At 39.7% G+C, this 14,781-nt stretch overlaps 1 protein-coding gene across 1 annotated transcript in view; it reads left to right on the forward strand.

Moving 5' to 3' along the window:
- Nucleotides 1–14,781, forward strand: part of DYNC2H1 (dynein cytoplasmic 2 heavy chain 1) — a 362,438-nt gene that overhangs the window by 143,530 nt on the left and 204,127 nt on the right. The window contains 6 exon segments of the mRNA XM_030560509.1: nucleotides 3,896–4,037; nucleotides 5,468–5,577; nucleotides 7,652–7,750; nucleotides 10,086–10,209; nucleotides 11,384–11,547; nucleotides 13,096–13,215. Of these exon segments, the coding sequence (XP_030416369.1) occupies nucleotides 3,896–4,037; nucleotides 5,468–5,577; nucleotides 7,652–7,750; nucleotides 10,086–10,209; nucleotides 11,384–11,547; nucleotides 13,096–13,215 (759 nt within the window).

Below are 14,781 nucleotides of genomic sequence, written 5' to 3' on the forward strand. Positions count from 1 at the left end.
TATCCTGAAATTCAAAGACAAGATTCCTGATGAGGCAAAGCAGGAGTTATCTGCTTTGGTGGAGGAAAGCAAATAAGTTGTCAGAACAGCATTGCTGGTGATCCTGGATGTGACAGACTCTGCAGCTCAAGATATTGCCTCTGCCATCATGATGTGATGTTCACCTTGGCTGCAGTAATCAGGCCTCCCCCTGGAGGTGCAACAAATAATTCAGGACCTCCCATTTGAAGGCCTCTTGCTGTTTTCCAGTAAAGCTTGATGAGAGGCTTCAGAACCTGAAGGATTCAAGGGTGATCCTTAAGTCTCTGGGGATCTATGTACCGGTGGCAAAAAGAAAGCCATTCCTTCCACAACATTCCCCAAAGTGTCAGCCATTCTCGCTGCATTCCAAGGACCGTCCAAAAAGAGGGTCAGGGTTGCAAGAGGCATCCTTCTCCTCCATCCATCTCTTCAGCTGCCAACTCTTCTAGGCAACCTGGATCATCTAAGCAGTCATTTTGACCCACTGGTTGAGAGCAGTGTACCACTTCCCATAGTGCCATCTTTCCTGACCCCTATTATTGCCAACCACCTATCCTCTTCCTAAGTGCTTGTGACCTTACGGTCAGAGGGACCGTAAGCATATAGAACTGGGCGCATGCTACTTCAGGAGGTTCAGTCTCTCCTCCTTGTGGGGACCTGTCATGGTATAATTCCCCACTCTGAACTTTAGCATCCAAAAGATGGGGTACCAGCATGAATTCCTCTAAGCTCAATTACCAGCTTAGTACTTGTAGCGCTGCCACCAACCAGGAATTCCAGTGCCTGGTACACTCTGGTCCCCCCAAAACCTTGCCCGGGGACCCCCAAGACCCAGTCCCTCTGGATCTTAACACAAGGAAAGTAAATCCTTTCCCTCACCGTTGCCTCTCCAAGGCTTCCCCTCCCTGGGTTACCCTGGAAGATCACTGTGATTCAAACTCCTTGAATCTTAAAACAGAGAGGAGAATGCACCTTCCCACCTCCTCCTCTCTTCCCCTCCCAGATTCTCCCTGAGAGAGACAGTAAATCCTAACACAGAGAGAAATTAGCCTCTCTCTCCCCCTTCCCTCCTTTCTCCCCACCAATTCCCTGGTGAATCCAGACCCAGTCCCCTGGGGTCTCACTAGAATAAAAAAAAATTAGATTCTTAAACAAGAAACCTTTAATTGAAGAAAGAACAAAGGCAAAAATTACCTTTGTAAATTTAAAATGGAATAGGTACAGGGTCTTTCAGTTATAGACACTGGGAATACCCTCCCAGCCTAAGTATGTAAGTACAAATTAAAATCCTTTCAGCAAAATACACATTTGCAAATAAAGAAAACTACCATAAGCCTAACTCTCTTTATATACCTAGTACTCACTATTCTGAACTTATAAGAGCCTGTATCGAAGAGACTGGAGAGAAACCTGGTTGCACGTCTGATCCCTCTGAGCCCCTAGAGTGAACAACAATCAAAAACTAACAGCACACACAAAAACTTCCCTTTCTCAATATTTGAAAGTATCCTGTCCTCTGATTGGTCCTCTGGTCAGGTGACAGCCAGGCTCACTGTTCTTGTTAACCCTTTACAGGCAAAAGAGATATGAAGTACTTCTGTTCCATTAACTCTTAACTATCTGTTTATGACAGGACCATAGAGGATGTGACCGTGTCGTTCAGAGGGAAGGGATTTTATTCCCACTACTTCCTACCCCCAAGAGCAAATGGGGGAAGTCTATTTTAGATCTGAAATTCTAGATGGTCACTCTAGTCTATTATCAATTCCTTAGCATCAATAAAAGATGCTTATTTTCACATGGCAATTCACCAGAGCCTCTGAAAATTTCTCAGGTTCATGGTAAACGGATTCCATTACCAGTTCTCAGTGCTGCCTTTCAGACTATTAGCAGCACTTTTCATTTTCAGAAAAATGTATGGTTTTAGTAGTGCCATTCCTGCAAAATTCAGGACTCCAGGTATTCTCTTACCTGGATGACTGGCTAATCAGAGGTTTCAGGTACTCTCCAGCCATTATTTAATCCACTTTTGACATGCTGGGGCTACTAAGTCCATCTAGAAGTCCATCCTGTCTCCTGTTCAAATGATAGAATTCATTATAGCAGTCCTGGACTCTACAAAGGCCAGGGCTTTCCTTGCACAGAAGATGTTCCAAATGATGCAACTCATTGCTCTAGATATAAAGGTGCACCCTATCACCACAGTTTGGAACTGTCTCAAACTTCTAGGATACATGGCAGTGTGCACATATGTGGTGCAGCATGCTAAAACTGCATCTACATCTACATCAGATATCTACACGGTTGGATAGCCTTGGTGTATTCACCAGCCCGTCGTCATATAGTCATAGTCTTCCAAGAATCTACTAAGGTGTTATTCTTCCTGGACTGGTAGACAGAACCTATGAATATTTGTGAGGGAGTTCACTTTGATCCTCTGCAACAGGGTCTCACTGTAGTCATAAATACATTGGATCTAGGTTGGGGAGCTCACTTCAGATTCAGGGCCTTTGGACTCCCTAGGATCTGAGTCTCCATGTAAATATCACAGAGCTGTGAGCCATCCATCTGGCTTGTATGGCATTCCTTCCACAAATCAGGGGTGGAACTTATTGGTGCTCATGGACAACACAGCAGTTATGTTTTATATCCTCCCTGCAGTTGCTTGACTTTGGATAAGACTTGGGGCAGGAATGCAAGATTCTGCTCATCTTATTCTAATAGCCTCTGTGTGTTTCCATTGAGATTGGCTGTCAACCCTACTAGCCCTATTGGTCAGACCTCCACTGTTGCTTCTAAGAGATGTAGATCTCATTTTCCAGGACCACAGCAGCCTTTGTTATCCCAAATTTCAGGCCTTCCACCTAAGAGTGTGGATGATTCATGGCTGACACAGACTTTATTCTACGGGTGTGCAAGAAGTGCCACCGAATAGCAGGAAGCCTTCAAGTAGGCTTACATTGCTAAGTAGAAAAGATTTTCCATCTGGTCCATATAAAGAGGTATTCCCTCAGATCAAGCTCCAATAAGACATATCTTGGATTATCTTTTGTTTCTGGAACACCAAGGATTGACTTCGTTCCATCAGAGTCCATCTGGCAGCTATCTCAGCTTTCCACTCTCCTGTGGATAACCAATCAATTTTTTTGAACTCTCTGTCCGTCAGGTTTCTAAAGTATTTGTGTTATATACATAGTCTGGTTCCTCAGTGGAGTTTAAATCTGGTGCTAGCAAAGTTGATGAGTCCTGGCTTTTGAGCTGCTAGCAACTTTTTCTGTTTGCACCTGTCAATAAAAGTAGCTTTTCAGATGAGTAGGGGAGCTGTGAGCTTTGCTATCAGAGGTACTCTATACAATTTTCTTTAGGGACAAGGTTTTCCTTCCACCTCATGCTAAATTCCTGTTTAAAGTGGTTTCCAGATTTCACATGAGTCAAGCAATTTATTTACCAGCATTCTTTTCCAAAGCCTCATTTGAGCAGAGGGGAGGAAAAATGCCATCAGATTTAATCAACATTTAGATGTTAGAAGAGCTTTGGCTTTTTACCTGGAGCGGACTAAACCATTCAGGTCTTTGTCTCGACTCTTCGTCACATTTTCAGACAGAGTCAAGGGCCACCCTCTCTCTTTCCAGATGATCTCTTCTTGGATTTCCGGTTGTATTTGTTTATGCTACCGGTTGACCAATGATGTACCTCTTAATAAAATGGTGTCTCACTGAGCCAGGTTGGTTGTGTCTTCTGTGAATTTTCTGCCTTGAGTTCCCATTCCGGATATTTGTAGGGTGGCAGACTGGTCATCACTCCATACATTTGGCTATGAAGGTGCCATCTGTCATGAATCCACTACATACCTTTTATTTTATTTTTTTTTTAGGTTTCAGAGATCACAGATGAACTAGCCACTCTGCCTAAAAGAGCTCAGTTGGCTGCTGCTTTCATAACTTATCTTTCTGCTGCTCCAGAGGATCAGCGAAAAATTAGCTTGGATGAGTGGACAAAATCAGCTGGTCTTGAAAGTATGTATTTTATTTTCTTTGACATGAAGACAAGTGAGAGAGATTGTTAATTTTTCAAAGTGAGAGATATTGATAATTTTAATACGTATTTTTGTTTATAATTTTTGGAAATTCATAATGCTTTGATAGACTTTAATAACACGACTTTCATATTGGAAAAAAATAATTCCAATTATACATATGAAATGATGGGATCTAAATTAGTTACTGCCACTCAAGAAAGAGATCTTGGAATGATTGTTAATAGTTCTTTGAAAACATCTGCTCAGTGTGCAGCTGCCTTCAAGAAAACTAATAGAATACTAAAAAAGATTAGGAAAGGGACCATTAAAGAGACAGAATATGTCATCATGCCACTATATAACAAAAAATACATAAATATTAGTATTGGAAAAGGAACCAAGAAGGGCAACAAAAATGATTAGAGGTATGAAACAGCTTCCATATGAGGAGAGAGTAAAAAGACAGAGACTGTCCTTAGAAAAGAGAAGATTAAGGGGGGATATGATAGAGGTCTTTAAAATCATGAATGGTATGGAGAAAGTGAATAGAAATTATTTACCCCTTCATGTAACACAAGAACTAGTGATCAACCAATGAAATTAATAGGCAGCAGGTTTAAAAGAAACAAAAGAATGTACTTTTTCACACAATGCACAGTCAACCTGTAGAAATCGTTGCCATGGGATGCTGTGAAGGTCAAAAGTATAATTAAGTTCAGAAAAGAAATAATAGAGATCAGGTCCATTAAAAGCTATTAACCATGCTTTGGTTGTCACTAAACTTGCAACTTCCAGAAGCTGAGACTGGATGATGGGTTGGATCACTCAAAATTGCCTTGTTCTGTTTATTCCCTCTGATGCATCTGGTACTGTCCACTGTCAGAGACAGTATACTCAGCTAGATTGACTTGATCTGACCCAGTGTGACCGTTCTTATGTATGGTAGCTACATGTAGGCACAGCTTTGGCAATCATCAGTGATCTGAGTTTGCTATCCCTGGATGGGAATGTGCCAAAAATTGATTCTTCTTTCAGGTGTATGTCTTCCCAAGAACTCACAGAGACATAAACCTGAACAGAGTGTAACATCTTTTGATTGCATTTAAGCACACACTTGCAGAGAAATCAATGGAGAAAAGTATAGATCTCCTTACTTGGTGGAATATGGTTAATTTGTCTATCCCAAAAATGAGGGATGGTCTGAACACAATCATTTCTTTATCTTTTATGTATTAATAACACTCTCCTGTAACATCAGAGATACAGAAAATATCAGGAATTTAAAAAAAATAATTATAAAGGAAATATACCAAACTATATTGTATACGGCAGAAACTCTTGTAACTACTGACATGTAATACCAACAGAATATAAATGTCAGCACAGCTACATGGTGTATAATTAATAAATCCATCTTTTATTTGCCAGAATTTGATATGAGGCGGTTTCTGTGCACAGAGAGTGAGCAACTAATTTGGAAAAGTGAAGGTTTACCCTCAGATGACCTTTCAATAGAAAATGCTCTTGTGATCTTGCAGGTAAACAGTTCTGTATTTTTTGTTTTTTCCCTTGGAGACATTTTCTCTGCAACTGGGTGAAGCAGATGGTTTTTCTAGGTTCTTTGATAACCTCATTCAATCTTTATGATCTTCTTAGTACTCCTGAAGGCACAAACATTACAAAAATAAAATATTTATGCTACTTGTTATATCTACAACTCTGATTTGTCTAAAATGAAAGGAATAAAATTGTTCCCTCATCTATGCATTTTGCTTTTTTGCTTTTATCATTTTTACCTGAAAATCCAAAAGGAAAGGCCCTCTGTCCATGAAATGAGACCAAACATGAGTAATCTTTAGCGTTACTTACAAATTTTTGAGAATTATCCACTGTGTTGTAAATGTGCATTTTTGTCATATCAGCCATTCCATTGCCAAGATATATAAAAAATGGCCACCTCCTGCAAACACTTTTACAGATTTATAAATTCATAATTTTAAGGCCAGATGGGACAATTAGTTTATCTAGTATGAGCCATATGACATAGAATTTCACCCAGTTACTCCTGTATTGAGCCCAATAACTTGCGCTTGACTAAAGTATATCTTCTAAAAAGATATCCACTCTCTTTATTTGAGGACTTGAAGACATCTAGACGTCACCCTCACTGTTAAAAAAAAAAAAATTCTGTGCCTTATTTCTAATTTGCCTTTGTTTTGCTTTAAATTCCAGCCATCAATTCTTATTACACCTTTTTCCACTAGATTAAAGAACCTTCTAGTACCTGTTATTTTCTTCCTGTGAAGGTATTTTTATACTGTAAACAAAACACATCTCAGTGTTCTTTTTGATCTTATTTACAGAGTAAGCTGTTTAAGCCTCTAAATATAGGGTTTTTTCTGGCCCTCAAATAATTGTTGTGGCTTTTCTCTGTACCTCTCCAGTTTTTTCAAAATAATTTTTAAAATGTGGGCACCAGTACTGAACACAGTATTTCAGCAGAGGTAAAATCACATTCCTGCTCTTAATCACTACTCCCCTCTTTATACATCCAAGGATTGCATTAGCGATGTTTGCCATAGCATCATACTGGTAGCTCATGTTGAGTTGTTTGTCCACTATGACTCCTGTTTTTTCTCAGAGTTGCTGCTCTTTCAATCACTGTTTTCTAGGATAGTCTCCCAATTATTATCTCTCATGTGTTAAGCTTACTATAGTGAGTAGTTTCATCCCCTTTCATGCAACATGCATTTCCGCCTCACAGAAGGAACAATCTCTACAATTGAAATTATGACTGGCTGTTTTGTGGGCCAAGTAACTGGCAAATCTTGCTATTTCACCTTCCTAGTGGACACATGCACTGAGGTCCATTTTCAGGCCACGTCCAGACTACCCGCCGTATCGGCGGGTTAAAATCGATTGCTCGGGGATCGATATATCGTGTCTAATCTAGACGCGATATATCGATCCCCGAGCGCGCTTATATCGATTCCGGAACTCCATCAACCCCAACGGAGTTCCGGAATTGACACGGAGAGCCGCGAACATCGATCCCGCGCGGTGTGGACGGGTGAGTAATCCAATCTTAGATATTCGACTTCAGCTACGTGAAGTTGCGTATCTAAGATCGATTCCCCCCCCAGTCTGGACCAGCCCTCAGTCTGGCCTTTTGTTTTTAAAATGAGATACAGGAGCCAAGTATTCGTTCCCTCCCCAAGGCAGAATCCCTGTCTCCCTTTCTTCTTGTTAATTTGTCTCCTTCAAACGCCACATTTCCTACTCCCATCAAACCCCAAAGTGGGATGTGGACAGAGAGCCTCATACTGCAGACTTGGTTTTATATTAACATGTTATCAGCAATATGCTGGATTCTTTCCTACTGTAATCCTGTCTAAAATAGACCAGTCCAAGAAAGTCTTCTTTCTGCCAGAATCAGTCTCTGTGGTTCTGTTATTAGGCTGCCTTCTTTGTTCAAGCAGTTCAGTAATAAAAACAGCTGTTGAAATTTTTAACTGTTCAGTGTTATTTGTATTTTTTGGAGATGAAAAAATTTGTTAATTTCATATTTTTGTCCTATAACCAGATTGTAGCATATAACTTTTTTTTTTCCAGAGTCGATTTTGTCCCTTTTTAATAGATCCTTCTTCAAGGGCTACAGAATGGTTGAAGACACATTTGAAAGATTCTCGCTTGGAAGTTATTAACCAACAGGTCCAGTATTTACTCTTAATTCTAGATCTTCAATTCTGTCTGAGCTTTGCTGGCCCCAGGATCCCATAGTCTGGGTTAAGGGGAAGTGTGATAGTATTCACTGATGTAGCCAGGTTCTTGGGATTATATCATTTCACACAGTGCTCTAGGAAGAAATAACTACATATGCTGGCTCACTGTTTCTAAAACTACAGGGAAATCCTTTAACTATATATATTGTACCAAAAGATTATATAAAATTGGCAAATGGAATTAACACTTTACATACTTTTAACATTAAGAAGTTTACCTGTTTTTACAAATGTTGTGCTCTAGCTAATTTTAAAAATAAAATTATTGGTATTTGCATATTTAATAGCAATGATAGGTTGATTTGAGTAGCAGAGACATCAGATTATTTAAAATTATAAGGCCAGATCCTTTACTTTATCCCATGCTTTATATTGCTTCCACACAGAATGATTTCATAACAGCAAATTCGTATAATGAACTTTTTTCATGCTCTTTTTATTTTTTAAAATAAAGATAAGGTACTCTGGGACCTCACCCAAATTTTTTGACTAAAGTAGTCTCAGACTTTTTAATCTGAATTAATCTCTTCTTTACTAAAGATTTTCCGAAGTCCTATGATTTACCAGACAAAGCCATGTTTCGTAGCTTAGATGTAAAAAAGACTATTGGTTATTACCATGGAGAACTACTTACTGTAAGGCCCTGTGGGTCTAGAACCAAAGCCTATAGAGCTGCTAACATCCCTAAGCTGCCGCACAGCAGCATTTGTGATCAGCATGTGCTCCACTGCTCATGACCTGCTGTGGACATAAACCATGGATAGTCTTGCCTCAAGGAGTCTGACAGGCAGCAGCCTCATTGCTCCTGATTGGCTCTTCACCATATATAAACCCAATGGGCATTCCAGGAATGTCCAGGCAACAGTGTGGATATCCTGTAGCTGTGATGACCATTCCTGTTCCTTGCTCTTGAGTTCTTGGCTTTGACTTTGGCTTGATTTGGACTTTGCCTTCTGAACTGGACCCTGAAACCCGACTCAGACTGTGAATCTTGATATCGACCCTGTCCTGGAACCTGACTATGAATTCCTTCACTACCGTCAGCCTCTAGTTTGACTCAGCTCTGATCCCGTGTCCTGACTGTCCTTGTTAGGATCCTAACAACTATACCCTTCAGAGAGTCTACTTGAAAGCCATTTTGTGGTGTTGGAGAGAGAACCAAAGACCTTGCTATTTTGTGGCAGAAACTATCTAAGCTTCATCAGATTGTGTGTGCAAGAAGGACTCAGGGTCCTCAGGTTCTCCTTAACAGCTTTACAGTTTGTCTTTACAATATGTCTAAAGATGAAATTTGGAAAGGTGGCATGTGAAGTTCATGCCACTCTTCCATTATTCTGAGACATGAGCAGATACTAATTTTGGGAGAGCAGTGCTTATTCTCTTGAATAGGTAGTATGTCTACTATTCAGCAGTGTCAATGTTTGCTGGACTGCTACAGTGGAGATCCACAGATACAACTTCACAAAGAAGAAAAGAAGACTACATAATAGTTATTCCCAGATATACTGCATCTGCAAATTGGCATAGCCCCTATCAGTTCCTCTCTGCTTTCGACTATTAATAATGTTTCCTGGTTGTGAGCTGGTGAATTGATGCAACAGAACTGCTTTTGGCCGGATGGAACATTGCCCCAGAATTCACTCCCTCTGGTGGGTCAGTCAGTCAGTTCCTGTTGCCTGAGTCCCCCCGGGGTATATGGATTTTCCCCTTATACTTGGTTGGGTCAGCTGGTCCTAGTGCTTAGGGGGTCTGGAAACTCCTTCAGGCCTTAAATCTCCCAGGGTTCAGTAGGGGAAGGCAGGCCTGCTCACTCCACTGAGTTCCAAGTTAATCACCATAAGCCTGTCTGGCTGTAATACCTGAATTAACCCCTTGGTTGATGGGCCTGCATGGGATATATACTCCATGACACTGGTAGTAGAGAGGTACCAAAAGATAGTCAAGTAAAAATGTGTTTTGTGCTCTTGGTTGCAGATCACTTGATCTGATGTCCCTTGCATTTCAGTTTTACTGCTTTAAATTCTTCAGTGACTTGCTTGGCAGGACATGTTATTCTTAGACTGTGAATATGCAGAGACAAATATATTTAATGTATAACAGTTACGGCTAACTACAATACTTTTTTTGACCAAATAATCTTACGATGTGCATTCTTAAAGAGAGATAGATTCTTTGCACAATATTTAATGTTTCCACAATTGACTAAGAAATATATTAATATTAAGGAACTAAATACATTAATAGGCATTAATTTTTTTACACAGGATGCTAGCTTCATTACTGCTCTTGAGCTGGCAGTGAGATTTGGGAAAACACTTATTCTACAGGAGATGGATGGAGTAGAGCCAGTTCTTTATCCGCTGTTAAGAAAAGATCTTGTTGCTCAAGGTAAATGCCTGACAGTTTGAGGGAGAGCTGTTTTAGATATCTGTGAATTAAATCAATGTACATAGTACAGAATCTAATTTTTAACTTACTACTTTATAGATACATGAATGTTGGTTAGGATTTTGCTCTTTTATGTTTACCTTCCACTACTCATGTAATGTGTGATCTGTGTTAGAAATATTTAAACATATTTAAAGTTCTGTCAAATAGGATAAAACAAGACACATTGAATCATTCTAAAGTTTAAGTTGACTTTCTAGTCATACTTTGAAGCACATGCTTTTGTTTGGGATCTCTGACCCTTACAGAGTTCAAAAATGAAGTGCTTTAACTTAAGGCTGGAAATCAGCTTTTTAGATTGTTAATTATTGCAGTTTCTCTTTAATTTTCTTAGAAAACTACAGGAAAAGAGAAACATCAAAATGAGGATGGAGCGGGAAAATAGTTATCCACAGGCTATGAGATCCAGTCAGCTGGTGGGATAAAATGCACGAAAAACTGATATACATTTCATAGTATATTCAGGAAGATAGCCAAGGCCAAAAAAGAATTTGAAGAACAGCTAGCCAAAGACTCAAAAAGTAATAGCAAGAATTTTTTTAAGTCATCAGAAACAGGAAGCCTGCTAAACAACCCGTGGGACCACTGGACGATCAAGATGCTGAAGGAACACTAAAGGACAATATGGCCATTGCGGAGAAACTAAATGAATTCTTTGCATTGGTCTTCATAGCTGAGGATGTGAGGGAAATTCCCAAACCTGAGCCATTCTTTTTAGGGGACAGATCTGAGAAACTGTCCCAGTTTGAGGTGTCATTAGAGGAGGTTTTGGTACAAACTGATAAATTAATCAGTAATAAATCACCAGGACCAGGTGCTATTCACCCAAAAGCAGACTGGTCTGAGTCTTTTTAGTATCTGGTTCTAATGCACTTCTAGGATGCTGCTGTATTTTTATTTCCAACCATATAGGGGAAAGTTCATAACATAAAAATCTTTTAATTTATTTTTTATAATATTTATGAAAATGGTTTTGTTAGTTTTATAAGACTATTTCTTTTAAACTAAACCTAACATTTGGTTCTCAAGTTTTTTCACATAGTAGGTATTTATTTTCAGACAATTCTGGAATTTCCTAATCAAACTTAGGATAATATGTATATATTTTTAATAGGACCACGATATGCTATACAAATAGGTGACAAAATTATTGACTATAATGAAGAATTCCGCCTATTTCTGTCAACGCGAAACCCAAATCCCTTTATTCCACCTGATGCAGCTTCCATTATTACTGAAGTTAACTTTACTACTACAAGAAGTGGTTTAAGAGGACAGGTATGCATTTAACATTTCTTATAATAAAATAATAATAATTAATAGACATTGGGCTGCATTCATCTCTGGATACACCTTGACTTCTGACCTGGCAGAGGCCCCTGCTTATGGAATATAGCTGCAATCTCCAATTTGTTGTGAGAGCTATGGGGATATAATGCAGCACAAAAATTTAAACAATAAAATAATGATTAAAATAATTAAATTAAAATAAAATTGTAACTTTTTTTTTAACGTACCTTACAAGCAAATCATAGACTGGCAGGTGGTAACAGTCTTCATCCATTTTACACCTATTGAAGTAAGTGGAAGTTCTCCATTGACTTCAACTGAATCAGATTAAACCCTAAATTATTAGTTGCATTTGTAAGAGCATTCATGGTGCTTTTAAAATTTTAGCAAAACAGTTCTCCAGACTTCTATCCTTGCCAAACTGTACTGCTGGTCTCAAAATACTTTATGTTCGTGGTCAAGAAGAGATCAATGAAACCTTAAGACTGAATGTGTTAGGTCTTCCACCAAATTGCTGGCAGCTGCTGAGACTTTGGTTTATGACATTTAGAGAAAAGTGGGACAAATAGAGGGCCACTAGAAAAAAGGAGGAATTAGAAAATAAAAACCCTCATCATTTCAAAACAATACTCCTTGGGAAGCTAGTTTATTCAAAACTAACAAACATAAAATTTGACATTGGAGAAAAAGGTAAAACACTAAGCAGACATACAACTCATCTTTGCCTGCTGAAAACAGGAAAACAACTGAGCAGCATTAGTAGGAGGACTGTTTGGGTAGTATAAAGTTGCTGGAAGAAGCCAGATAAACAGGGAAGAAATTACCATTATTTCTTGTTGGATCTACTTGTTGGTTACGTCTACGTTATGAGTTAGGTGCGTGCTTCCCAGTGCAGATAAACATACCTTGGGATTCTGGTGGGTTTGTACTTTATCTGGCCAGGGGCAGCTCTAGGTATTTTGCCGCCCCAAGCATGGCAGGCAGACTGCCTTTGGCGGCTTGCCTGCGGGAGGTCCCCGGTCCCGCGGATTCGGCGGCAGCCTACGGGAGGTCCGTCAAAGCCGCAGGACCAGCGGACCCTCTGCAGGCATGCCGCCAAAGGCAACCTAACTGCCACCCTCGCGGCAACCGGCAGAGCGCCCCCTGTGGCTTGCCACCCCAGGCACGCGCTTGATGTGCTGGTGCCTGGAGCTGCCCCTGCATCTGACTATCCCTTGCCACTGCTCCTGTGCTTCAGTAGGTACACTATTATTTTAGCTTATTTCAGAGAGCTAGCATGAGTAAGTCTACATGAGCTGGGCATCACGCCCCTAGCTTGGAGTGTAGATGTAGCCTTTGAAGTCCATTCTTTCCCCTGTTCTCATAATGTATTCTGTTTATCATCACGGTATTTTACATACACAAAGGCTACGATACTGGACTATCTAGTGTTTAAGCATGCGTTAAAAACATTGGCTAGCATACATGGCCAAAATCGATGCATACGTATTACTGAGGTTAATATTCTCCTTGTTGAATATGTTGCTTTCCTCTTAGCTTTTAGCTTTAACTATCCAGCATGAAAAACCAGATTTGGAAGAACAGAAGACAAAACTGTTGCAACAAGAAGAAGACAAGAAGATACAATTAGCTAAACTTGAGGAATCTCTTTTGGAGGTAAAATAAATATGTCCTACTGATTTCAGATTAACATAGTAGATCTAATACAGATATCTGTTTAAAAGCCAGATGCTAAAATTGTTAATAGCAATAATGAGCTTGAGAATTTGTTTAGAGGGATGGAGAAAGGAAATGTGTAAACTCAGGGTGAATTGTAGCATTTCAGGACATTCAGGATTTTCACAGCCACATTAGGGTCAAATATCCCGTTAGTGCTTGAAAAAGGAAAATGTTTGTTAGTTTACAAAATATGGATTATACTGTTTCTTTTTCTCTTATTTTGAGTGATGAAAAATTGCCAAATTTTAGATCTGGAGACAGTCACAAGAATATGTACTGCCACTGAATCAAGATAAGTAGGTTGAAATGGTAGAAATTTAAAAAAAGAAAAAATCCATTAGGATGTGCAGAGACATGGATGTGCGTAACTTCTGTGCCTTCTGTAAATAAATACAGGAAATGTGTAAGATCTCAAAAAATTAAAATGTGAAAACAAATTAGAAAAATTCTCACTTTTAATACTCTACCATTGTCCTCAGCCTTGTTCTCCGTGCTCTCATGGGCAAACTGTTTGAACCACTTGTAACCTGTTCATTGTTACACTTATCTATGGAGGTGTCCTTCCTAGTAGCCATCACATTAGCAAGAAGAGTGGGAGAACTAGGTGCCCTAATGGCACACCTACCTTACACCGCACACCTCAAAGAGAGAATAATTCTGTGACCACACCCTAAATTCATATCCAAGGTCGCATCAACATTCCATTTAAAGAATTCCATTTACTTACTTGTATTCTTCCAGAAACCACACACAGACAGCGGGGAGGCCTCCCTTCACACGTTAGATGTCCACAGAGTTCTCGCGTTCTATATAGAAAGAAAAAAAACATTTAGAAAATCATCCAGACTCTTTCTTCACAACAGAATGATCAAAGGGTCAAACTATATCCAAACAAAGACTATTCAAATCTATATTGACATGTATCCAGTTGTGTTACCAAAACCACTATCTGACAGCTCCCTCCGGAGTATGCACAAACTCCACCAGAGCAATGTTAATATCTGTGGTCTTTCTCAACAATGTGCCCATCATTTAATATTGGACATTTGCAAAGCAGCTACCTGAGCATCAGCCCATACCTTTACTAAACACTATACTTTAGAACAACAATCAACTGTAGACGCTCAGTTTGGACTCTCAGTGCTATCCACCATACATAAACCAACTCCGAACCCCCTCCCCTCCACTAAGGGGCAGTACTCAACAGTCACCTTCTTCTCAAAGAAGAAGAGAAGGTAACTCACCTTGTGCAGTAACTGAGATTCTTCGAGATGGTTGTGGGTGCTCCACTATCCCCCCTCCCCTCTACTTCAGAGTTTCACACCAATCCTATGGGATAGAGAAGGAACTGAGGGATGGTTGGCTGCGCACGCTAGGTAGCCACTTGGAGTGGTGCGAGACAGCTGCCGTGCATGAGTGGCCAACCAGGACACTGCTACTTCAAATCTTTGATTAGAAGCGCAGGGCACCAAGAAACCTAAAGTGGAGCACCCACAGGGACAA

The sequence above is a fragment of the Gopherus evgoodei genome, chromosome 1, assembly GCF_007399415.2.
Source record: "Gopherus evgoodei ecotype Sinaloan lineage chromosome 1, rGopEvg1_v1.p, whole genome shotgun sequence".
In the NCBI taxonomy this organism is placed as follows: domain Eukaryota; kingdom Metazoa; phylum Chordata; order Testudines; family Testudinidae; genus Gopherus; species Gopherus evgoodei.